The sequence below is a fragment of the Panthera tigris genome, chromosome F3 (assembly GCF_018350195.1).
Source record: "Panthera tigris isolate Pti1 chromosome F3, P.tigris_Pti1_mat1.1, whole genome shotgun sequence".
Lineage (NCBI taxonomy): Eukaryota > Metazoa > Chordata > Mammalia > Carnivora > Felidae > Panthera > Panthera tigris.
This window is the reverse complement of record NC_056678.1, coordinates 66,745,960-66,771,144: the sequence shown is the minus strand read 5'-3', so window position 1 is coordinate 66,771,144 and position 25,185 is coordinate 66,745,960. Positions and strand designations below refer to the sequence as shown.

At 53.6% G+C, this 25,185-nt stretch overlaps 1 protein-coding gene across 2 annotated transcripts; it reads right to left on the bottom strand.

Moving 5' to 3' along the window:
* Positions 1-181: 181 nt before the first annotated feature.
* Positions 182-24,632, bottom strand: FCRL4 (Fc receptor like 4). Of its 2 annotated transcripts, XM_007084264.3 has the most exons (12): positions 24,266-24,632; positions 22,160-22,180; positions 18,236-18,490; positions 16,924-17,178; positions 16,366-16,647; positions 15,064-15,351; positions 7,868-7,981; positions 6,744-6,771; positions 5,748-5,842; positions 5,451-5,519; positions 1,633-1,664; positions 182-1,503 (listed from the first exon to the last, which is right to left on the bottom strand). In XM_007084264.3, exons 1-12 carry the CDS (start codon positions 24,294-24,296, stop codon positions 1,387-1,389), a joined length of 1,587 nt encoding a protein of 528 aa, XP_007084326.2. In that variant the 5' UTR covers positions 24,297-24,632; the 3' UTR covers positions 182-1,386. The 2 variants fall into 2 exon arrangements, with proteins under 2 accessions (XP_007084326.2, XP_042831498.1); XM_042975564.1 differs by lacking the exons at positions 182-1,503; positions 1,633-1,664 and having other exon boundaries at positions 3,520-5,519.
* Positions 24,633-25,185: the final 553 nt, after the last annotated feature.

The following is a 25,185-nucleotide window of genomic DNA, read 5'->3' as shown; positions in this document are numbered from 1 at the left end:
TCTTCCCTCCCTTCCCCTTCTCTTCCATTTTTCTCTCCCCTCCCCTTCCCTCCCCTCCCCTTCTCTTCTTTTTTTCTCTCTCCTTTCCTCCCCTTCTCTTCCTTTTTTCTCTCTCCTCCCCTCCCCTTCTCTTCCTTTTTTCTCTCCCCTCCCCCCTTCCCTTCCTTCTTCTTGTCATTTGCTTGTTGAAGAAACTGGGTCACTTGTCCTGTAGATTTTTCCACGGCATGGATTTTATTGATTGCTGTAGCCCCTCATATTTCCTGTCAGCTGGTTGTTGGGTCTAGAAACTTGATTGGATTCAATTTTGATATCTTGGGCATGAGTACTTTGTAGGTGACATTGAATACTTCCATCAGGAGGCACAGAGTGTTAGGCTGTCTGGTTTTTGATGCTAACCTAATCAGTGGGTGTTCCATGAAATTTGCCATCAAAAGTGGTTTCCTGTGCCTTTCATTCCTTCTTCATTTATTGGAAGGATTACTTATTCTCATATCAACTATTCGGTAACTAAAGACACGCCTCCTGCAGGAAAGACAGCCCAGTACCCTTGGGTGGGAAATTGTGTTTGGAAAGCACAGCCTGTGGGAGGGATGCTCACTGCTGTTGGGTTGCTAATTATTTCCAGGCCTTTTCAGTGGACAGACCTAGGAAATAAATATCTTTTTAAAAAAGAGCTTGATATCAACTTCTGCGGATATTTCCAATTAGGGTTTGTAGGGTTATTAATTTTGATTTTGTATTTTTTTCTCTAGTGTGGAAAATCTTTGTCTTAAATAACATTAACATAATTGCCTTTTGCTTTTGGAAGCTCAGCCTAGAGGCTGCTTCTTAATACCCCAATTAATTAATTAACACCCTATTTAAATTCTTTTCTCTGCAAACTAGTGGTGTGGATTCTTTTGTCTACAGCGCAATCCTGACAGTAAGCAGCGTAGGCAGGAGAGGTGGCCCTGGGCTTGGTGTGGGAAGGACCTGGGCACTGCGCATGGTTAAGCCAACCGATGCAGATGACCCCAAGTGGGACAGTTGTTGGGGACGCATTGAGCAGAGACCTGAGTCACTCAGGCGTGCCTTTGTGCAAATCCCAAATCACCAACACCTGTGCTTCTGTTTTTCAACAGGAGTGCTTCTCCACCCTTCTTCCTTTTCCCTAAATGGGACCGTGGGGAGCACATGACATTAGGCTCCGAGCAGGGGTCCAGGGTCTTCTCTTACCCGTGATCCTGGTCACCTGAGCAAGTCTTTCGGCAGCTGCCCCATCACCAGTTCAGAGAAGGTGAATCAGGAGTCGTGGATGTGAAAGCACGTGGGCAGCTGGGACCAGCTGGTCACTCCCGGGACCCTGAGGACTACACTGAGCTGGGGCTTCGGGGCAGGGATGAGTCACGCAGGTGGGACATTCTCGTAACTGTCCGTGGCATCTTCATGCTGAGACCTGACCTTTCCGGCAGAGTCCCCTTGGAGCTGTGTCTTCACCGAGGAGTAGACAACTGCGGCATGCTGGGGTGGAAAGAAGAGGAAGGAGATTCGGGAACAGGGAGAGAGGATGGGGCTGTGGGAAGTGGTGGGAGAGAAAACAGGCAGGGGCTGTAGGGAGTGGTGGGAGAGAAAACAGGGACGGACACTCACCTTGTCCTCTAGGGACGCTCCGGAGGCACTGGCTGTGGAGGGAAAGGCACTCACTGTACTACGGGCATCCCGACCTGCTCAGCCCAAGCTGCGAGCTTTCCCCCCAGAGGCTGGGAGCCACTGAACCCTTTGCACCGGTGCTTCTGCTCCCCCCCCCACCCCGACCCCCACAGCACAGGTGGTTTTCTGTCTTACCGTTTCGTAGCCCAGCCCTCTGCAAGCTGTCTGTAATCTTCATTGATCTGTAAGGTCCTTCCTCACGACCACGCCAAGGAACCTTGCTCCCTGCCTTTACCACGTGTCAACACAGAATTTCTCTCTGCTTTAATCTTTGCCTCTCTTAGCTAACAGCACCTCCTCCTGACTCCAACCTCAGAGTACCCCCCTGACTGCTCGGCGGGTTCCCATGAGAGCGCTTCACGTGCGTGCCCGCGGGAAAACCCTCTGTCACGTTAACGGGTTCTCGTCCTTAGCTTTATCTCCACGGTTCTCCAGAAAGGGAGCTGCAGTGAGAGGGAGGTTTAGCTGATGGGATTTGCCAGATCCTACGTGTTGGGAATTAAGAGTCTCAGAGAACTGGATGGAAGCATCATAGCCACATAGTGATGTATGGAGACAGAGCCTAAAAAAAAAATGCTTCTGGGACAATTGAGGCTTCTCTTTATCACTGTGTTCTTACCATCGACCTTTCAGGGTTACAGATCTTCTTAACGATGTGATAGAACCTAGGTTCTCTCTTCCCAGAATTATAGTCATACGTGTCGAACTATGTGTACAATTTTAGGGGTTTCATGCAAACCTCAGGGAACTGGGGAAGAAGTCTTGCTACAGATCATTAGTAAATAAAGTGCCTGAGATAGAAGTTGTCCACCAACACAGTGCTCAGCTTCAGTGGTGTTCTGACAAATCCGTTAAAGAGTGTGAACAACAGTACATGATCAAGGTAATTCTAGAAGCCGCATTCAATTAACCCAAACAACTTGGAGGCAGTTCTGATTCTGCCATTCAAAGGGTCCTGACTCATGGGGGTGGCTGAGAAAGCCAAGTGACGGACAAGGCAGGTGGTCAGTGTTGGCCAAGGACGGTGATAGGCTCTATAAGCAGGAGATCTTGCAGCAAGACAGAAGACTTGGTCTTCGGTTCGTCTTTTGCTGGATTTGTGATCTTGGGAAGGCCCTAATGCCATTGGTAAAACAACTGCAAGATTAGACTACAGGGGAGATTTCTACCACAAAGATATAGGGGATTTTAATTTGCAAGTGAGCTGCTGTATTTGGAAAAGCCACCTATGAAATGGGGGAAAATATGTGCTCGCTATATATCTGATAAGGGGTTAATATCCAAACTATATAAGGAACACAGGGAACTCAATAGCCAGAATCCTGCCACTACTGCCTCAACTAAAAACGGGCAAAAGACCTGAATATACATTTCTCCAAAGACAGATGGCCAGCAGATGCTGGAAAGGTACTATGCAACATCACTGATCATTAGAGACATACAAATCAAAGCCACCATGAGATGTCACCTCTCACCTGTTAGGATGGCTGTCATTACAAGGGCAAGAGCTAACAAGTGTTGGGGAGGAAGAGGAGAAGAGGTAGCCCTTGTGCCCTGTTGGTGGAGCTGTAAGTTGGTGCAGCCACCGTGGAAGACGATATGGAGGGTCCTCAAAAAATTACAAATAGAACTACTGTATGATCCAACAATCGCATTTCTGGGTATGCACCCAAAGGAATTAAAAATCAGGATCCTGAAGGGATAGCTACACCCCATGTTTGCTACAGCATTATTCACGGTAGTCAAGGCATGGGAACCACCTAAGTGTCCCCGAACAGATGAATAGGTAAAGAATATGTCACACACACACACACACACACACACACACACACTGGAATACAATTCGTCCATAACAAAGAAGGAAATCCTGACATTTTGACACCATGGGTGGACCTGGAAGTTGCTGTGCTAAGTAAACGAAGCCAGACACAGAAAGAAAAATCCTGCACGTGCTCACTTTATGTGCAGAATCTGAACTAGTCCAGCTCATAGAAACAGACGGTAGGACAGTGGTACCCAGGGGCTGTGGGAGGGGGAACAGAAGGAATGGTCAAAGGGTACAGGGTTTAAGTTACACAGGACGAGTGAGTTCTGTGGATCCACTAGGGAGCACTGTGCCTGTAGCTGGCGATAGTGTATCGCATACTTACGATCTGTGTTAAGTGTCCTAACCACACACACACATAATAATCATGATGATGATAGTAATGATCATTATAAAAAATAAGAATGGGTGGAATAAAATTTTATGAGATACTACCCATGCTTGTGGCCTTGAGGGTGGTGATGGCTTCGCTGGCATAGACTTATCCTCAAATCATCCAGTTGTATACGTTAAATATGTACAGCTTTTTCCACATCAAAAAAAGTAGTAGTGAACTACTTATAATATGCTAGAATATGGATGAGTTGCAAAACATTATGTTATGGGAAAGAGGCCAAAGAGACTACATTGCATATGATTTCATTTACATGAAATTATAGAAAAGCAAAACTCCAGGGACAGAAAGTGGGCCATTGGTGGCTGGGGCAGAGCTGGAAAAGTTATCTGCAAAGGGACGGGAGGGGACTTCCTGGGATGTTGGGAGTGTTCTATGTCCTGATGGTGGTGGTGGGTCTGGGACTGGATACACTTGTTAAAATTAATTGACTATCTGTCACCTATCCTTAGGTGTCCCCATGGACGGATGTGTCCAGCTTGGACAGAAGACGGGAGTGCAGCCATGGAGCCCCAGCCCAGTAGGGCCCACGGCTCCCAAAGGACTCCAACGGTGGGAAGCTGGATGCGAGCAGGTGGGGATGAGGCCATTGAAGGGTCACAAAAACTGCTGGATTAGGGACGGCCGCTGTACCAAGGAGCGGCAGGAAGGAGTGTCAGGCAGGAAGTCAGAAGACAGCACTCACTCGCCTCTCAAGGAACGGCCTTCTTCTGCACCTGTTGCCAGACAGGTGGACGCCAGCTCCCAAGCACCAGCCGGGCGAGTCCTTTCCCACCCAGGTCCCCAACACCCTCCAGGATGGTGAAGGGAGACCAGCCACAGAAACAGAGAGGCCAGCTCCACCCTGCCCTCTCACCGCCACCAGCTCCCGTTCTGAAGTTTGCCTGAACTAGCGGAGGGCTAAGTTTTGATGAACATCTTGAACTGGATATTCTAGCTGCTGACTCGAGACTGTGACATACCGTGTCCACCTGCTGTCTGTTACCTACGAGAATGGAGAGTGTACTGAAAAGCCTTTGCTGCCAAAATGTTCACCCTGAGCGTGTGGGAAGATCTCCCGCAGAGCAAAGTTTCAAGAAACAGTGGGGAAACACATTTTTGTAATTAAGTCCTCAGTCTTGCTTGTTCCGTATATTGGCTACATGGGGCTGTTTATATGAACGAACCGAACATATGTGTCTATATTTATATACGTTATGTGAACGTGTATCTACACACGTTCTCACCACATAGTAGGTGGCTTGTAAACCTCATTACTTAAATACTTAATTCATTACTTCAGGGAAATTTTCAGACATCCGCCTTCACGGTCACAATATCGATCAGAAGGATCTGATCGTCAGGAGATACACGAAGCATCTTTTGGAGTCTGTCTTCTCTCTTTGGAATCTAAGCCCCGCCTACAAGGATTTCCACCTGCCTTGTCTGCCGATCGACTCCGTGTACTCACTGCGGCGCCTAGCACGTAGGGGGTACTCAGTAAACACATGTTGAATGAAGGAGTATAGTTTGCAACCAGAATCTTCCCCAGTGACTTACCTTCCCCTTCTTGCCCCGGTCGAATAGTCTGGATCTCAGAATATACCAAGTGTCCCTCTCCGAGACTCCCTGGAAAGGAGAAATGGCACTTTCAAGGCTGCTGCCATCAGTGGTTATGTGCTACACAGGTTTCTTCCTAAGCTTCCTCCCCACCTTCTTGGCCACAGAATGAAGCAGTGATTTCTCGGGGCGTCTGGGTTTGGGATGCCGTAAGGACACCAGGGCTTTCTCCAGGCATCCAGCACATTATCTTTCCCGGGCTCAGGCGGGAGCAGCTTCCCTACGGGGACTCCTTACCATTGCCGTACAAATGCTGGAGCTCCACTGGGCTGTCTTTCTGTCCCTGGCACCTGCCATGGGGGGCCTGTCCTGGGCCTGTGGCGGGAGGGCTCCTGTGACACATGGAAACGCATGATCATCCCTGGAACATCATAAGATGCACAGCAGCAGGATGGCCAGAGAAGAAGGGGCATGGGGGACATCGGCAGACAGCGGGGGACAGGGACCCAGAGAGGAAGGGGCGTGGCGGGGCGGGGAAGAGGAGAGGGGAGTCAGCAGATGGCAGGGGACCAGAGACCAGGAATGGTTTAACTGGACCTTCAGTAGGTCCATATAGAGCCGGCCTGTTCTTTTGAAAGAAACCCTAGGACCACAGTATGGGCAGACTTTTGGGGACAAGGCTGGCCAGTGTCTGACATCATTGTAACAACCATCCCGTAGACAGAACGGTCACACTCAATTGGTTACAAAAGCCTCGCCTCATCACCAGGAGGTGTTGACTAAGTGTCTTCACATGGTCTTACCCAGACAATTCCAGAAGGAATTAGACACAGTCTGTGCTCCCAGTCACTGGCTATAACCCAAGACTGAGACGCGTAGGTAGAAGAACCAGATTTTCCAAACCAAAGTTGAAGACACAAGGTCTGATGAGTACACGTGCACATGTGAGACTTCCCTGAAAGCTGGAACAGTTGTGCACATTTACAGCAACACGTTGCCTGACCAGAGTCTTGTCTGCTCCAGAAATACTCTGTGCCCACCTAGAAAACCTAAAATCTTTGGTATTACCCATTTGGGTGAGTGGATACATTTCAAATAAATGGATCTGAATACATGCAAAATCCATAATACGAACTATTAGAAGGTTCTAGAAGTTGTGATTTTGCTCATTTCAGGGGATGTGAAAACGTGGGCACCTAGCCACAGGGGCAGAAAGACACCACGTGAGCTAATTTTGTAAAACCACAGTCCTGCATAGTCTATTCTTGGAAGACCGGAAGCCTGAGGCCTCACCTGGTTGTGTTTCCTGGAGAACCATCTCCTGCAAAACAAAGCAAAGGCACATTTGTGTCAGCAGAGGGCGCTCCTTCCCAAAAACTTCATGAAGGGAAACTGGCTTAGAGAGGCCATCAGAAAAAGTCCATTGAGACCATGCACCCGGTCCTGGATTTTTAGGAAAATGATCTGGAAAAGGACTGAACAAAGTGCGTAGCTTGCTGGGGGTAGGGCTCTACGTTCCTGGGCCGAATATGCAATCGTCTGAGACTTGACGAGGGTTCAAGGCAGAGATGATACACCTCAAGGAATACTGCCGGGGACCAAACGGTCTCTCTTGCAGAGCAGTGAGGGGATGTCACGGAGCATCCGTGCTCATGCCCAGAGGAGTCTCGGGCTCCGACTCAGGCCTGCTAAGGAGGCTCGTGGTCCAGATCCAGACTGGCCCATGCAGCCACATGCATGGTGCTGAGAACAACGTGGTGGGTTGAACCGAGCTGATTAGATCAAGAGACCGAGTTGGAGGGCGGTTGTACTAGAGCTGAAATAGCCTCTGGGCCCGTCTTCCACACTAGGCTCTCTCGCATCCCAACTGTCCTGATGGGACTAAAGCAGAAGCCTCTGGAAGTGTGCGGCTCTCCCCCGGGGAGGGGAGGAGGGGAGGAGGGGAGGAGGGCGGGCTGGCCCGTGGAGAGCCCAGCCCTCGGAGCACAGGACGGCAGCTTCAGGCTTTGACACGGGGAAGTCTCCAAGGAGGAAGCAGGATAGAGATTAGCCAGCCTCCCTTCTCACGGCCCTTTGGTGTCTCTTGAACGCCCATTTGTGGGGGGTTCAGATGGGCTGCGGTGTATAGCTGACTGACCATTTGAGCCAAAAAACTGCCCGGGGAAACTGTCCGTATTAAGTTTTTGGAACTTGACATTAAGAAGTTTACTTCCTTCCTACCTTTCACTCGAGACTTAGAGAACCCGGCCAGCTGCAGGCAACTCTCAACCACAGCACCTGTTCACACCTCAGGCGGAGGGTGTATGTCTGTGGGTGTTGAGTGTGGTGAGGGGGGAGACTGGTGGGTGCTCCAGGGAGCGGGGTGCTCGGCAGGGACCGGGCTTGGCCTCTAGCAGCGGGTAAGAGAGAACACAAACCTGACTTCCTCTGGTGCCGGCAGTAAATCAGCAGCCCTGCAGCCAGGACAAGAACGCTGAGCAGTCCCCCAGTGGCTCCCGCAGCAATGAGGCCCATTCTGTTCCCTGGAGTGCCTGAGGGGGGAGAGCCTGCATGAGCCCCGGGGAGAGAGGGCCAGGACATCCTGGAACTTTCCTCAGCCCGGCTGGGGTCCTGAGCCCTGGAGTGGGAGAGGAACGTAGCTGACCAGGGCTAGGCCCGGGCCGGTGCACACGGGAGGCAGCCTGAGTGGCGGGACGGGACCCTGCGCTCCGGTAGGAGGCTCCAGGCTGAGGGTCTGGGGGGCCAGGGCAGAGGGGAGAACGCAGCCAGCTCCCTCCGCTCACCCACAGACACCAGCTCCAGATTAGCGTTTGAGGGGACCCTCTCTCTGGATAGTCCGTATTCTTGTACTCTGGCCTCTTGGGAATTGGCCCCGGCCCCCCGGGAAGATGCCACATGAGGCTGGTTCGGCAGCCCGCTGAGAAAGAGAGCACATATCACTGCTGACGGGCACTCGGGGAACCAGCAGCAGCTCGGACATGGCTCGCCATTAAAACCACGCTGGGACGCCAGAGGGAAACAGCACTGCCTCGCTCCTCCTAGAAGCGCTGAAGGGGAGGAGAGAAGCCGAAGGAAGCAATAAACTCAGTTGTCAGGGGTTTCTGACTTTTCCATTGGATCCATTCTCCTCATTCAAGAGATTTCATGTGGGTGATGCATTCATTCACTCATTCACTCATTCATTCATTCGGTAGCCATTTATTGAGTCCTGCCATGTGCCAGGCCTTGAGGACAGAACAGTGAACAGGACTGCGAGGTCCCTGCCCTCATGGAACTTACAGTCCAGGGAGGGGAGGCAGACAATAAACAAATACATTTATAACATGCCTGGTGACGGTAGGGGCTAAAAAGCAAACCCAGACTAGAGGGGCAAAGAGTCGGTGGGGGTGGAAATGTTTGCATGCAGATTCTTGGTCCTGACAGAAACCAGATTCAGACTTCGGATGCCACAGGATTACACAGAGAACATTCGCGTACCAGAACCACAGCAACGTTAATTATGATTCCCACCTAACTACATGGCACTCTGTGTCTGTGGTTCCTGCCACAAGGTAGGCACTCAGCACCCAGGGCCAGCGGCCATTGGTGGCATTTCTGTCTCTATGCTTTCCCTTCCTGACAAAATCAACACACCTGTGAGTGATTCTGCCTGCAAACGGTGTTCGTGGGGAGTTGCTGGGCGCCCCCCCCAATACCATGACAGCTAAACCAGAGGAGTGGAATGCCAGGGAGAAATCCAGGGACACAGCAGCTTGGCTGTGTGTCCTAGAGTGAGTCTTTCCCCATTGCCCGCCTGGGCGTCCACCTGTGTCAAATCAGAATCAGCAATGCCTAGGGTACCTAGGGTTCCAGATTTAACGAGCAGAGAGCAAGTCTTTCCCCTCCCCGATAACCCCATTTCCTAGAAGAAATGGCTCCTCTGGGGAAAGGAGTTGAAATATGTTTTAGTTTGAAAGGCACAGAACAGTTGCGCTCCGTCACCTCCAACAGTCTAGAAGAAATGGGCTAATTCCTAAAAACATACAACCTGTCAGGACTGATTCATGAGGACCGGACAGACCAGTAATGAGTGAGGAGATTGAGTCAATAATAAAACCCACCCAATGAAGAAAGCCCAGGGCCAGATGGTGTCACCGGTGAATTCTACCAAGCATTTAAAGAAGAATTTTAACTCCAATCCATTCAAAGTCTTTCCCCAAACCGAAGAAGAGTGAGCACTTCCAAACTATTTTATGAGGCCGACATCACCCTGACACCAAAGTCAGATAAGGACGCCAGGAGAAAAGTACAGAGCGATATCCCTGATGCATATAGATGCAAAGATTTCCAAAGAAGGTATCTAACTGGTCAACAGGTACATGAAAAGGGGCTCAGCATCCCTCATCAACAGGGAAATGCAAATCAAAACCACAAGGAGATACCGACTCACGCCTGTCAGAATGGCTATGATCAGAAAGACAAGAAGTAGCAAGTGTCGGCGAGGATGTGGAGAAAACCCACATGCGCTGTTCGTGGGAATGCGAGTTGGTGCAGCCACTGTGGAGAACAGTATGGAGGTTCCTTAAAAAGTTAAAAACAGAACTACTATGTGATCCAGCAATCTCACTTACGGCTATGCATTTGAAGACAATGAAATTACTATCTGGAGGAGACACCTGTCTCCCCGTGTTCTTGACAGCATTATTTATAGTAGCCAGGACAGGACAATACCTCAGCGTCTATTAACAAACAATTGGACAAAGAAAATATGGTATATGTCATTATTATGTATATATATATATATATGATGTCTATTCCATCACATACATTATATATAATATTCCATCACATATATAATATATAATGTTCCATCATATACATTATATACATAATATTCCATCATATATAATGTATATGATATTCCATCATATATATAATATTCAATCATATATTATATATAATATTCCATCATACATATAATATTCCACTATATGTATTATAATATTCCATCACATATAATATATATAATATTCCATCATATATAATGTATATGATATTCCATAATATATTATATATAATATTCCATCATATATATAATATTCAATCATATATTATATATAATATTCCATCATACATAATATTCCACTATATGTATTATAATATTCCATCACATATAATATATATAATATTCCATCATATATAATGTATATGATATTCCATCATATATTATATATATAATATTCCATCATATATATATATATTCCACCATATATATTACATATACTATTCCACCATATATATTATATATAATATTCCATCACATATAATATATAGAATATGCCATCATATATATTCTATACATAATATTCTGTCATATATAATGTATATGACATTCCATCATATATTATATATATAATATTCCATCATATGTACTATTTCACCGTATATATTATATATAGTATTCCATCATATATACGATGCACTATTAGCCATAAAAAAGATACCCTGCCATCAGCAGCAACATGGATGAGACTTGAGAGTACTATGTTAAGTGAAATAAGTCAGACAGAGAGACAAATACTGTAAGAGCTCACTTAGATGTGGAATCTAGAAACGCCAAAGTCGTAGAACAGCTGGGGTGGCCAGGGGCTTTGGGGGGAGAGCAAGATGGCGGTGTTAGTCAAGGGGCACAACCTTCCGGTCATGATGGGAGGAGCCAGTGCGGGGCGTGTAACGCACAGCGTGGTCGCTACAGTTAGGGACCCTGCGCCGCACACGTGATAGCTGCCGAGAGCAGGTGGTGGAGTGTTAACCCACCCGTTGCGGCAGTCGTCCCACGTGATAGAGCACGCCATCACGTTGTATATATCATCATATATGTACCACCAATTATGCCAATTCTGTCTCAATACAGGTGGGAGAAGAGAGAGGGAGGTGTAGACTCCACAACTGGATCGGTGGGTTAAGATCCTGCCTCCTCCGGCCGTGTGGCCACAGACAATGATTTCATCTCCCTGTGCCTCAGTTTCCTTTTCCGCTGTTGTTGGTGTATTGTTGACATACGTGAAGCGCTCTGAACGCTGCCCGATGTGGCGGGTGGCGTCCAGGCAAGTGTTAGGTCTCGTCTGGCACCCTCACGCTACGCCCCAGGCCCTTGGGAACCTCGTGCTACCTTCCGATCCGTTCAGGGGACGTCCCCCCAAGTTAGGTCCGCTCCCACACAGCACCACCCCGGCCACCTTCAGCCCATTCCACAGACTGCGTTGTGTCTCCCCCAAGATTCACATACTGAAGAAGCCTGGAGTCCCAGCGTGACGGTTTTGGGGAATGGAGCCTTTGGGGGGGGTCATCAGGTTTAGGTGAGGTCGGGGGGACCCCATGATGGGATTAATGTCCTTACAAGAAGAGACACCCGAGACACCCCCGCCCCCGTCACCCCTCTCTGCCATGTGAGGACACAGGTGTTCCAGGAAGGCCGCTGCCTGCAAGGGGGGGAGAGGGCCCTCCTGGAACCCGACCACGCAGGCGTCCTGATCTCAGACTTCCGGCCTCCGGGCCGGTGAGAAATGCATTCCTGCGGGGGGAACCACACGAGCGCAGACTGCCAGACGTTCTCTGCTGCCGGAAGCTCTCCCGTTTCTGCGCACAGAGATTTTGCACTAAGGCCCACGAGTTTAAAAGATTTTGTGAGAAATCCCCTCCCTGTCATTGGCCAGCCGAACCCTCGATGTCTGCTTACTCCGTGAGAGCACGTTCCCCTAGCGGAGGATGACACCCGTTAGAGTTGTGCACGCCAGTGCGACGGCACGCGTGGGCAAGGACACGGGTCCCTTGTACTGACCTTAACCTCCGGAAGCAAGAGGAACGTGTTCACACTCAGCTCTGAGTTTCCAACAGACTCTCTCCTGCCCGCTTCAGGGAGTGTCGCCTTTGGGCTCCCCGAGGACACCTGTTTCGGTACAAGAGCCCTTCCCCCAGAGGCCGCCCTCCCGCTTGCAGAGCCTTTCTGGGGTTCAGGGCCGGCGCATCATCTTCCTGGGGGGCGCCCCTCGGCGGCTTCCGGCTGTGCTAGCCTCTTCTCCCTCTAGAAATGCCACGAGCGTGACACCGGGCTCGGTCTCTGCCCATCTGTGCCGGGACCACACCCACTCACAGCGTTCGCTGAGAAATTTCCATAGTGAGAGGCGGACGCTCCCGTGGCAACTGTGTGTGGGAAGACCTGACCGGGGAGGGCCCCCGTGATCACAGGACTCGCCCCGAGGGAGCTGAAGGGAAACTGCACGGCAGCCGGGTGGCCCCCACAGCAGCCCCCTGTCCCACAGCCCCTGAGCCACCTGCTCGGGGACGCGGCTGTGTCAGGGCCGACCGCTCTCGGCCCGTTCAGTGTGGCTGACGGTGGGGACTTCCTCGGAGGACTTCTGACCTTGCCCTCCGCCTCTCGCAGCTACGTGATTGTGTGCAGGTGTGAGCTTTGTGACCTTACACGAATTGCCACACCTTTCTGAGCCTCAGAGTTCTTTTCGGTAGAATGGAGACACCAGGGACATCTTCACCTTCCGGGATAGTTGCTGCGGTCAGTATAACCGTGTGTGTAACATTCATTCAGTCAGTAGGTGTTTATCGAATGCCTACTGTGGGCCAAGCCCTGGTCCTGGCACCTGGGATACAAGAGTGGTCAGAATACAGACCTGCCTTCGGGAGGCTAGTATGGGAGCGGTGGGAGGGACAGAGAGACACGGCACGGCCGGTGGGCGTAAGCGCTTTGAGGAACGACACGGGGGCCCTGGGGAGGAAGGGCCAGGGTGGTCTGGGCACGTCTCACTGGAAAGGTCTCACTGGGGGAGGTGAGGGGTGAGTATGAGGCTGTCACGAAGAGCAGTGCAAAGGCCCTGAGGCAGGAATACGACTGGACGGCTTGAGGAAGAGACAGGGGGCCGCGGTGGCCGGAGTGGAGGAAGTGAGGGGAGGGAGGAGGGAGAGCAGGTCATGCAGAGCCGCGGGACCTGGTGGACGATGGCCGTCACCCTGAAGGAGACGGGAAGCCTGCGGACGGGGCTTCGTAGGGAAGAGCAACGTGAGGTTCAGGCTCCTTGGGATGCTGCGCAGGGAAGGGGCTGTGGAGAGCAAAGGCCGGTGGGGGCGTTGCCGCAATAACGCAGGGAGGGAACACTGGCGACTCAGGGGGCAGGGGAGGCTCCGGGAATGGCTCAGGTCCCGGCCTATCCTGAAAAGCCAGCTGGATGAGACGCGCAGGTGGCCTAGACGCGCAAGACGGAACAAACGGCAGGCCTGAGTTTCGGCCTCAGCAAGGAGGAGGGTGGGGCTCGATGTCCCGGGCGACGCGGCAAAGCAGGAGCAGTTGGTTCGGGGGCAAAACCAAAACTTGGGATGAACTCAGTTTGGAGACGCGGACGAGCCCTTCCTGTGGGACATCTGGACTGAGCGCCGGACGCGTGAGAGGTCTCAGGTGTAGGCGGTGTGGGAGTCATGGGTAAATAAAAGTCCGAGGTGCATTTAAAGTCACGAGACAGGGTGGGGGGCACCCGGGTGGCTCAGTCGGTTGGGCGGCCGACTTGGGCTCAGGTCACGATCTCGTGGTCCGTGGGTTTGAGCCCCGCGTCGGGCTCAGAGCCTGGAGCCTGCTTCCGATTCTGTGTCTCCCTCTCTCTGACCCTCCCCCGTTCATGCTCTGTCTCTCTCTGTCTCAAAAATAAACGTTAAAAAAAAATTTTTTTTTAATAAAAAAAAGATAAATAAATGTAAAAAAAAAAATTTAAAGTCACGAGACAGGGTGAGACAGTGCAGACAGTGGGCACGGAGGGGGGACCGAGGACAGAGGCCCGGAGAGATGGGAGGACCCGGTGAGGGAAGCCTAGACCCCGTGTCTGGCCACGGGCAGGGGACAGAGCGAGCCGCGTCTGGCGAGTCCAGGAGGAATGTGGTCCCGGAAGGAAGGCGGGGCCAGCTGTGTCGGGAGCTGGTGACCGCCAGAGTGACACGGAGACAGAATTGCCGTTGACCCCAGCAATGTGGAGGCCCGTCCACCCTCGTCAGCGCGAGTCGGGTGCCGGAGAAAGCCCGGTGCCGACGGGGTTGGGAACTCTGTGCGGGAGCCTGGCCGCTGTGGCTTCTTGGGGACAGAGGGAGAGACACAGGGGCCCAACGGTGGGGCCCAACAGAAGGCCCGTCCCCTGAGCGCACGTGACCGGGCCTGCATCCCCTCCCCTTGCCTGTCGGCCTCCTGCCCTGCAGTCTGGGCCCTGAGACCGTCAGGCCTGCAGGATGGCTGGTCCTGTGGGGCCGCAGGAGGCCGCGATGGGCCCCGATGCCTCCCTGAGAGACGCGTGCCCTTGACACGGACGACCCTGCGATGCCGTTAAGGAGCTGACGCGGCTCTTTGACATCGGCACGCGACGGGTCAGAGGGCGGGCACGTGCGGTCGTCTCCGGGGCGAGAAACGGCTCCTGCCGGCCATGCCCCACGTGCCCTCTCAACGTTCCCACGAAGAAACTGTATCGCGGTGGGAGATGGCAAAGTGGAACCAGAGGAGGCAGAATCAGCAGCCGTGTTGGCCTCGCCCACCCCCAACCTGAGGAAGCCACGGTAAGTAAGGCCACTGGAGAGGACGGCTCACCTGTGACAGTGACGTTCAGGACCGCGCTGCAGACGAGGCCGTGGCCGTTGTCGGCCGTGCAGAAGTAGCCCCCCGCGTGGCTCCCGCCGACCGCGGGGATCTCCAGCTGCGCCCTCCGGGAACGCCGGCGTTTCGTCCCCAGACTCTCCCCCGTGTCCTCCCGGTGCCAGGAGAACGTGGTGTCCCCTGTGCCTTCGGCCGCGGAGCAGATGAGGACCAGAGGCTCCCCCGCAAGTGCCCGGCCCTCCGGGGGCTGGGTCTCCAGGAGCACTCCGGACACCGGGACCCCTGCGTGGACACGAGACAGCGGGTGAGGGCCTGGGGGCAGGGGGGAGCTGGCGTGTCGGACGGGGTCACTCTCTACGTGACTTTAAGATAAGATCTACTCGTCAGCGTGGGGCCCCTGGGTGGCTCAGTCGGTTAAGCGTCCGACTTCAGCTCAGGTCATGGTCTCGAGGTTCGTGAGTTCGAGCCCCGTGTCGGGCTCCGTGCTGACGGCTCGGAGCCTGGAGCCTGCTGCGGATTCTGTGTCTCCCTCTCTCTCTGCCCCTCCCCCGCTCGTGCTCTGCCTCTCTCTCTCGCAAAAATAAATAAACATTAAAAAAAAAAGATATGTTCGCCAGCAGGTGCTGGAGTTGTAGCACATAGACTGTGCAGTTGGGACCGAGACCCTCACTAACCGTCCTGTCTCCATCCTGAGACATGAAGTCCCAGGAGAGACAAAGCAGCGTTTGAGTTTTGTCTGAGGTCCTGGCGGCCGCCTGAATCGTCTGCAGCGACAGGTGACCGTGACCTGTCTGCAGTGACAGGCGGTGGCTGGCACTGGGCTGGACCACACCTGCCTCTGGGAGCCCTGCTCACGTGCCTAAGACAAGATGGTGATTGTATTGATCTCTGCAGGTGTGTGCGTCCCGCTCGTGGGCGGGCGCTCCCGCTCTGGGTGGCTGTTGGTTGGGAAGAGGCTAGCTACGTCTAGCCCCTCCGTAGTTCGCCCCCAGATCTGGCCTTCTAGAAGGTGCCGGCTCAGTAAGGAGCAGGGCGCCTCGTCGTCTGGCTCGCGTTCGTCTTCCTGAACCCTTGCATCGAAGTCGGCCGCTAGCCTTCCGAGGCGCTACGGTTCCCAAGGAAGGCTGAGTTTTTAGAAAAATGGTGGTGGTTCTTTGATCACCCTACCTCGCTTCTCAGGGCCAGCCGCCCCCATCAGGAGGCGGTCCCCACCTGCACAGCGCGAAGGCAGCAGTTTGTGGGGGTGGGGGAAGCCCCCACCCACCCCCACCCTGCCGGCGGCTCTCCCACGCTCACCCTGCACGTAGACGTGCACCGGGAGGCTGAGCTTGTGCACGCCCTGGGCCGCAGCAGCCCCGCACGTGTATGACCCCGCGTCTTGTCTCCAGATGGCTGCGATCCGCAGTTCCGGGGCCCGGCTCCAGTCCGACAGCACGACCCAGCGGTCCCTGAAGAAGCTGAAACGAAGCACAGTGTCCGGCCGCTCTGGAGGCAGCTGAGTTTCGCAGCTCAGGTTCACAGAACTGCCCTCTGTGGGCTGGGAGGGGGTGACTTTCAGCTTCGGGTGTGGAAACAGTTCTAGAGAGAAGAGGGAAACCAAGGTCTCAGAGGGCTGCCCTGGGGGCCCTGGGGCAGGCGGGCTTGGCTGCTGGGTCCTGGGGAACTTCAGACACAAGGCAGGACACGGGCGGACCCCGCCTTCCCCTCTTTCCGCCCCAGCTCGAGTGCAGGGGCCCCGCGGCTCTGCCTGCCGGGGGACACGCGTCCCTCGTTACCCAGCGTAGGGACAGCAATGGGTGGGTGCCCTGTCACACACTGAGCAAGTCGGTAATCTGCATGAAATGCAAGGTTTACCTTGAATTTGAACAGACTTGGTATTTGACTTCCATGAGTGCATTTTGTCCGCACGCCCAGTGCAGTGGTAGAAGCCACTGTTGTTTGAACTTGCTCGTGGTATCGAAAGGTCCTGGCTCTGATTGGAGGCGGAGATGACTTTTCCGTTCCAAATGTACTTCACAGAGGTCAGTGTCTCTCGACTCCTTGTCTGGCACCTCAGGACCAGTGTGTCACCTTCAAACACGCCATGTGGAGCCTGGAGCACGAGCCAGCCTGGAAGCCACGCAGAGACAGGGGCTTGGTGCTGAGGACGCCCCCTCCGCTGGGTGCAGCTCGGATCGCAAGGCTTGGCTGTGTTTTTCCTGTCTCTTGCAGGATTCGTCTCCTGCCCTGGGCCCACTCCTTCCCTCCCGAGTCTGTATGACCTGCTTCAGCGGCAAGTCGTAAATGAACCCCAAACACACCACCTTGACACCCCCCCCCACCCCCGCCACTCGGGGGCAGAACCACAGCATGAGGATTCTAACGTGACCGTGAGCCGCACAGTGACTTTGCCGAACGCGGTTACAGATCACCCCCGACCGGCTCACCCGGGCCCCAAGCGGGAGTCACTGGGGGTCGGGGGGGGGGATTCCGGGGAAGAGACTAGAAACTGTCACCGTGCACTGGGGTTTGCTCTGTGGCAGGCTTGTCAAACACAAACCCCTGGGGGCGAGGGACGGGGAGCGGGGTCCCTGGCAGACATTCTCCCGCTCTTCAGACGCACGTGACAGGTCAGTTCTGTCCCCTGTAAGGTGACTCAGGGACTGACTGCCTGTCCCCCAGCGCGGTCCCCATGCGGTGGTCCAGACCATTGTCTGTGAAGTGGGCAAAGCAGGACCGGGAGAGAGTGGGTGCCCCCTGAGGCAGGACAGTGGGAGGAGAGAAGGGACGGGTGTCAGGAAGGGGGAGGGGGAGGGACTCAGGCCTGACGGGGAAACTCCCCTCCTCCGAACTCATCTGTGTCCCTGTCTTGTCTCTTGCAGGAGGCTGGCCGGCCCTGAGGGCACGGGCTAAAACAGCCTCAGTTTGCAATCCCCTAAACGAATTCCTTAATTCCTCCCCGTAAAGGCACAGGGATGTCTGCCGAGTGGTGTTAGACAATGACACTCTAACGTCTGTCTCGACAGTCCTTTGAAAAACACCTACAGACAACGAGGAGCCCTGGGAAATGACGGTGTTGGAGGTCAAGGGTTAGAGCTGAGCGAAGGCCCCCAGGTCTGCCCACCCCAGGGGGCAAGGATACGCGAAACGACTTGTAAAGGTCTAAGTAATTCACCTGCTTGCTCACCTGAAGAAAAGATCATGTTCACTTGGTCACTTGGGAGCGAGTCCTGGGTCTGGCATCTGTACTGTCCAGAGTCACGGACCTCCAGGGTGTTGCCTGGGGTTTCGCGTAGCATTCTCCTCCCAAGGTACCAAAGGAACCGTTTTATTTTCTCTGGAGCGTGGAAGTGAAATACATTGCAAGTCAGGGTCACTGTCTCTCCTCTGAAGGCGACGGTCCATGGAGGATGGAGGGAAATCACGGGTTTGGACACAGCTTCTGAGGAAGAGAGAGACAGAGCCTGAGATGGGGATGCCTGTGGTCCCCGCCGCGGCCGTCTGTGTGGGACGGACCCGAGGACCAGGCTTGGGGGGATCCCCAGGAAAGCCCCCGTCGGGAGGAACACGGTTTGCCTAGGCTCGGCTTTCCTGGCTGCGTTCACCTTTGCCAGGGGTGCGGTGGCCGCTCTGTGGTCTGTAGGGGCAGGCTGGCCTTCCAGGGGACGACCCCAGCCGGCCCCGCTCTCCTTGGAAGGGCAGCCATGCGGGCTGGGCCCTCGGTCGGTCCCTCCTGACTCCCTCCTGTTACAGCCGTCTGTCTAAGAGGAGCCTTTGTGTGGCGTGGCCACGTGGTGGGGTGGGGGCTGTCGACGGGGGCTTGGGGGGGGAAGTGTAGGAATTTGGGGGTTGATTATGCAATTATGGAGAAGTTGTATTTTTACCGAAACACGAAGTAGGTGTGGGATAGTGATGCTCAGACAGAGGCACACAGAGCGTGAGTGCCAGGAGCCAGAAGCTTCTCACTCCCCAGACTCAAGGATCTGCTTCTTGACAGTGGAATATGGGCCTTGCATGAAATCAGGCCCTAAGATCTTTGGAACCCCGACGGACAGACTGGAGCTGGAGCGTGTGCAGTAAGAGTTGAATTCTCCCCGTTGAAAATCAGGGAAAAGACTTCTCTCTGCCTTCCTTTTCTTTAAGAATTTCTTTCTAGCGTACGTGAATCTTTGGACACTTGCCAGTCTCACCACTGGGGAATGTCCCGCTCAGGAAGGAGCCATCGCCTTTTGGAATGTGGACAGCTAGGGGCAGAGACGTCTCCCTGCTCCAACACGCACGGCAGCCCCAGCCCCAGACTATGCAGACGTTCTTTCCTGGCGTGGCTAAGAGCCAGTTACCCCGCACAGTGGTCTTCCCAGGTACTGAGATAGAGCTCGGATGAACTGTGTGGGACAGAAGGCACCATCAGGGCCTTGTGCCTGACAAGTGACTATTTGGCCGTGGGACCTGTGTGCCGTGGGAGGAGGGGCTGCTCAGCTGAGTCAGGAGTCGAGATTCCCTGGTGCCCTGGTGACCTCTTAGCGGATGGCCTGAGATGCCCGTCGCACCCTGGTTTGACTTGTCTTCAACAACAAGTGTTTTCTTTCTCTGCTACCTCTGTGGAGAAGATTTCTGGATTGGGAGAAAATTTTGCTTTTAATTACATTTCCCCAGCAACAAACTGCCACGGAGGCATTTCCCTCTCTAGGTGTTTATTTTCTGAGTTTTGTACCTTTGAGATTGGGAGGGCTGGTCACTGAAGTGGACCCAGAATACGCCACCGTGGCCTGAAAAATTATGTTGAGCTGAGGGCATTTCAGAGTAGGTTTCATATATGTTTTTTATTCTGAACACCCTTACCTGCCTCCCAGAAGGACTCTGTTATAAATCGCCCCCCAGGAGTAACCAGGAGCAGTGGACTCTTACCAGCAAAGACTAAACAGACGTCACGAAACTACCCTAATGTGCCGTCTGCTCTCCAAAGGGCCGGGGTGTCTTTCCTGAAAGCCCTTCGTTTTCCAAGAAGTGTCCTCCTCCCTGGCCCCTTCCCCTGCTCAGACGGTATCTGAGCCCCAAGTCCCAACCGCCTCCCGGGCTCGCAGTTTCTGTGCGCCCTGGTAAGAAGGGAATACAAATCTTTCTCCTGCGAATCTGTCTTTTGTCTGTTTAATTGGCAGTCCCCAGTGAGACACTTAAGGGGAAAGAGATGTTTTTCTTCCCTGAGATGCTACTCACCATTGGAAACCTCCACCCACACTCCCTTCCCCTTCGTGGCCTGCTGCCTGGGCCAGCAGTTTGTTGGGCTAACCTCTCGGTGTTACCGAGGAAATACGATTGCAAAGTGACCTCTCGCATTCTGCCTGAGATGCAGGAATTCATGACTTTGGGGACAGTTACCAGCCAGTACTGGGTCGGGAGATGTCAGGGGAATAGAGCCAGGAGAGGACCCCCCCCCCACCCCCTGCCCCCAGGGGGGGGCGCTGGGAGTCGTCTTGCCTCTATGGTGAAGGAGCCAAGCTTCCTGGGGGGTGGGGGGGTGGGGAGAGCTCTCATGCGGTTTTGGTTACCTCCCTCCTCCCCCAACTTCCTGTCGTGCTGCCTGAAGCTGGGGCCCCTACCACGTTTAAAAAATCAATATGAGACTCCAGCTTTGTTCTGCAGAATTGCCTGTGGTAATCTAAGTTCGGTGAAGTAGAAAATAAGCCAGATTATTTCCATGTGCAATATTCCATTTTTCAAAACCAAAATCTCAATCACGGGGGCATGCAATTTATCATAAAATCTTAAAGTGGAATCACCGTAGACGTGCTTTTTCGTTAATGCCTTTACGCTCACACGAGGACTGTCCACATTTAAGGACGGCTGCAGACTTTAAACATTCTTATCTTTGTCTGCAAGAATACCCAAATAGATCTTTTAGTTACACCCGAATGTAAAGGGGATGCTCTCCCTGTGTTGGGGGCAAAATTACAGAGTAATGGGAATGCTTGTTTTAGATGAAAAAGCTGATGTTCTGTTTGGTGATGCAAACATTCTTGTGTCTCCACAGACTTTTTCTGTCTCTCTTTAGAGGATCGTACAGGCTATTCCATGTTTGCAGTGACCATGGATAGAAACCCCTACTGTCCGTGTTCCTGGGAAGCATCTGGGATGGGAAGGGGGGACTGGGCGGCGGGTCTTGTACCCGAGGGAAGGGAAACCTTCCGCTGGCGTGTGCAGCTTGTTTCTCACTGGTCCGCGGACGCTGTCCCCTGCTGTGTGCTCAGAGAAGACGCACCTCGTCGGGGTCTCATGAGGTTTGGACTGAGTCAGTGAGCTTAACCACATCTAGTGGCTGATCTGAGATACTTGGTGTATTTTCTTCTCCATCGTAGAGCATTTAGCGAAGTCTGGCCAAGTGACAATCTCTTCCCAGTTAGGCAGGGTTTTGTGGGAGATGGTCCGTGTCCCCTGACCGAGGGGGACAGCCACAGACCCAGGAACTGCAGGGGACAGTGTACATGAGGGGGCCGTGGCTCCTGCTGGCTGGGGCCGGATGACAGCAACCAGCCCCCCAGGATGAACTCAGTGGTTCTGAAGGGATTTTTGGACAGCTCCCCCAAAGCCTGGTCTTCCTGCGGACCAGCAGGGCGGGGGCTCAGAGGCGACACGATCTGAGCCGTTACCAGGAAAACATCTACACAGCCTGCGGGACTTTGGGGTGGAGAGCTTGCTCATGGTAGGGGTGGTGGTGTGTTGGGCCAGGAAAGGTGAAGAGGCAGAGATGTTTGCATCCTGGGTGCCCCTCACCGAGGTCCCAGCCTACCTCTCGCCTTCCCTCCCAAGCTTCTGTGCACCTGTCAGGGCGGCCAGCACCCCACATCAGGTGCGGGCACGCCCCTCCTTGACCTCTGTGACATGCGCCCCAGCCCTCCCCCTCCATTCATCTGACGCAATGGCAGGTATGACCTGAGAGCATGACTCTCCGGCTCATGGGGTCAGAGTCATAGGACAGGGTGACGTTGCCTTGCCTGTGTCCTCAGGATGGGGATGCGGGGACCAGGTCTCCCCTTAAGAGCACTCCAGACGGAGGCCGGTCACTAGAATATCTAGAAACGGAAAAGAGGAAAGAAAGAAGGGGCCTACTTACCAAGCTGTCCGCAGACTGGAGCTGTAAAGAGAGGTGAGGGTGCAGGTCAACGCGAGGCCGGAGCTGAGCCCTCCCACCCAGAGAGCCCCCTGCCGGGGCCCCGCTCCAACGAGGGTGGGAGAGGCGTGCCCAGCCCCACCACCCGGAGGAGTCAGGGGACACGGTGGCGGCCAGAGCGCAGGAGGAAGAAGGCCTGGACTTCAGCGGTGCGATGCTGGGCGAGCTACGGAAGCCCGAGCCTCCCCTTCCTCATCGGCAACACGGGGACCACAAAGGGGACCTCGTGGTCTTGTTTCAGTGGGTGAAATTAGTAAGTCTTCCATTACTGGCTGCTGTCACTGTCTTTTAAACGTGAGCCTGGCGGGGCGCCCGGGGGGCGGAGCCTCCAGCTTCGGCACAGGTCATGATCTCAGGGTTTGTGGGTTCGAGCCCCGTGTGGGGCTCTGTGCTGACTGTGCAGAACCCGCTTCAGATCCCCCGTCTCCCTCTCTCTCTGCCCCTCCCCTGCTCCTGCTCTCTATCCAAAATAAACCTTTAAAAAAATACATAAACAGGAGCCTCGTGTGGCTGCTGCTCAGACCTGGCTTCACCATCTCCTTGCCTGGGGGCTCTTCCCTTCAGTATCAAGAAAACGCAGGTCACACCCTGAGGAAACCCACCTCCTCCTTGAAGCCTTCTCGGATGCCTCTGGGCTGCAGGGTCCTCACTCTGCTCTAGGCTCTAGTGAGCCATCACAGCTCGCTGAGACTGGAAATCCGATATGCGGTGCGGCTAACAGCACGGTTCCTGCGAGTGTGGCCTTGACCCCTGACGGCCGCTGTATGGAGCTTAAGGGCGAGAGACCGTCTCTGTGCCTTGGCTCCCATATCGGCAAGGTGGGATTTATCGCAGTTCCAGCTCACGGACTGCTAGGAGCTTGGAGTAGGCTCACACATGGGGTATTGTTAGAAAAGTATCTGGCGTGGTCGGGGCTCAGCAATCAATTATCAATTGCCATCAGCGAGAATTAACGACTGTCACCACACATTCTCTCAGGAGTCATCGTGGAATATTTTTGTGGTCTGTTTTCAAGCCAAATGCTTTTGCATTTGTACTTTGAGTTCCTCACCAGAGTGCCGGCTCTTGGGGACAGAGACCGTGTCCTCTGTGTCCTGTGTTCTCCCCCGTGCCCACGATACCCCCTCGTTCACTGTTTACCAAGTTCCCGTGAGGTGCCAGCCTCACTGATAACTCTGCCCCTAGTTAGGGTCTGGAGAAGCAGCTAGGAACAAGAAATGAGCTTAATAAATATTTAGTGTACAAGTGACCGACTGGTCATTTGTATTAGCTTGTGCTGCTGGGACATTAATGCCTCACTTGGACCAATATTGAAAAATAGTACAGAGGTGGAGTGAGTGGGGGGGAGAATCCAAGGGAAATCATCTTATTTCCTGTCTTGCAAATATCAGAGCAGGGCATGACTGTAAGATTCAGAGAAGGAAATAACTGTCTCAGTAGAAACTCATTTCTTTCTTTCTTTTTATTAATTTTTTTAAATGTTTGTTTATTTTTGAGAGAGAGAGAGAGCCCACGAGCAAGGGAGGGGCAGAGAGAGAGGGAGACACAGAATCTGAAACAGGCTTCAGGCCCTGAGCTGTCAGCACAGAGCCCGACGCGGGGCTCAAACCCACGAACCGCGAGATCATGACCGGAGCCGAAGCCGGAGGCTTAACCGACTGAGCCATCCAGGCCCCCCGGCAGAAACTAATTTCTATGTTGGCTCACATTTAGGACATGTTCCCTTCGCACGGATTTAGGGCTTCTGTGATCAGGGAGATAACTGAATCTAACCGTGGATATTTTACGTGGTGAAATAGGCCCACGTCGGGAGTAGGAGGAAATTTTTCGTAGGCATTTAAAAGCAAGCAATGAACACACTTTTGGAAATCGTTCCCCAACCCTCACCCCCCCATACCGTTCGATCAACACCTCACCTCTCGTTCATTTCCTACTATTTTGAAATAGGAGTGGAACCCATTTGTTCAGCAGCCCAGCGGGGTGGGGGGCTTTTGCTCGCGGAGAGGTTCGGGTTCCCCTGAGAGCAGAGGCTTCTGCTCGCCCACTTACCCAGGACCAGCAGAGATGCCCACAGGAGCATCGGCGCGTGCTCTGGGATGCTCTGGGACGGACGGACGGGCCGGTCCCGGCGCTGGGCAGTGAGTAGAGCAAGGTGCCTCTGAGTGTGGCCGGCTGTGATAGCGAAGTGAAAAGAGGAAGTACAGGAATGTTTCTTAAAATACCAGCAGCACGTTGCCCAGGGCCAGAGACTCTCAGTGATGACAGTCACTGTCTAGCAGAATAAGTAGTGCTCACACTTCGTGGTGTCAACGGCGCCGCAAAGCTTTCGTCGTCTTAGTCTCAGAAGCTTCCAGCCGCTGCCTTCCAGGGAACCTGCGACACGTGCTCTCTCTGCTGCCAGAGGCCAGGCAAGACTGCAGACCTGCTGTGAATCACATAATCCAGGGACGTCCTCGAATCGGTCCGGAGCAGGAGAGGTTCTCCTTCGAGGCCGAAATGCACTTCTCTGACCTCAGGGGCCTCCGCCGGACCACCTCCGGCCGAGCATCCACATGTGACGAAGCATCCGAATCACAAGACAGCTCGCGCTCCGTCCGACACATATGAAAATAGCCTGACTCATTTTCTCAGAGGAAGCTACAAACTTTGATCTGATTAGCAGGTGGACGGCAGACTCAGTTATAGCCCCATCTCGCTCTTCCTGGAGAATGCACTGCCAAACTTTCCGTTGAGGGTCCTGGAAGCTAGAGTTTGTTTACAGGAATGTCCTGACAAATGCACACGGATTCTCTAGCTGTAACTTACGCGGGGGGCCGGGTGCTGGGAGTCCAGGGGTAAGCAAGAGTCAGTACGCTTTCATGGGAAGGGGGCAGGCAGAAGAGCCAACAAAGGGCTCAGTACAGAGTGAAAAGCGCTGTGAGGGTCCAGAAGGAGGGAAATCTAACCCAGGGCTGGGGAACCGGGAGAGG

What these genes read in the sequence shown, in the direction of transcription:
- FCRL4 (XM_042975564.1), bottom strand. Translation starts at nt 24,296, where the DNA reads ATGCTCCTGTGGGCATCTCTGCTGGTCCTGG. An exon ending in GAACATGATCTTTTCTTCAG is followed by an intron (nt 17,179 to 18,235) that starts GTGAGCAAGCAG and finishes CGTGGCTTCCAG; the next exon opens with GCTGGCTCGTGCTCCAGGCT. An exon ending in CCAGCATTTGTACGGCAATG is followed by an intron (nt 5,520 to 5,747) that starts GTAAGGAGTCCC and finishes TCTCCTTTCCAG; the next exon opens with GGAGTCTCGGAGAGGGACAC.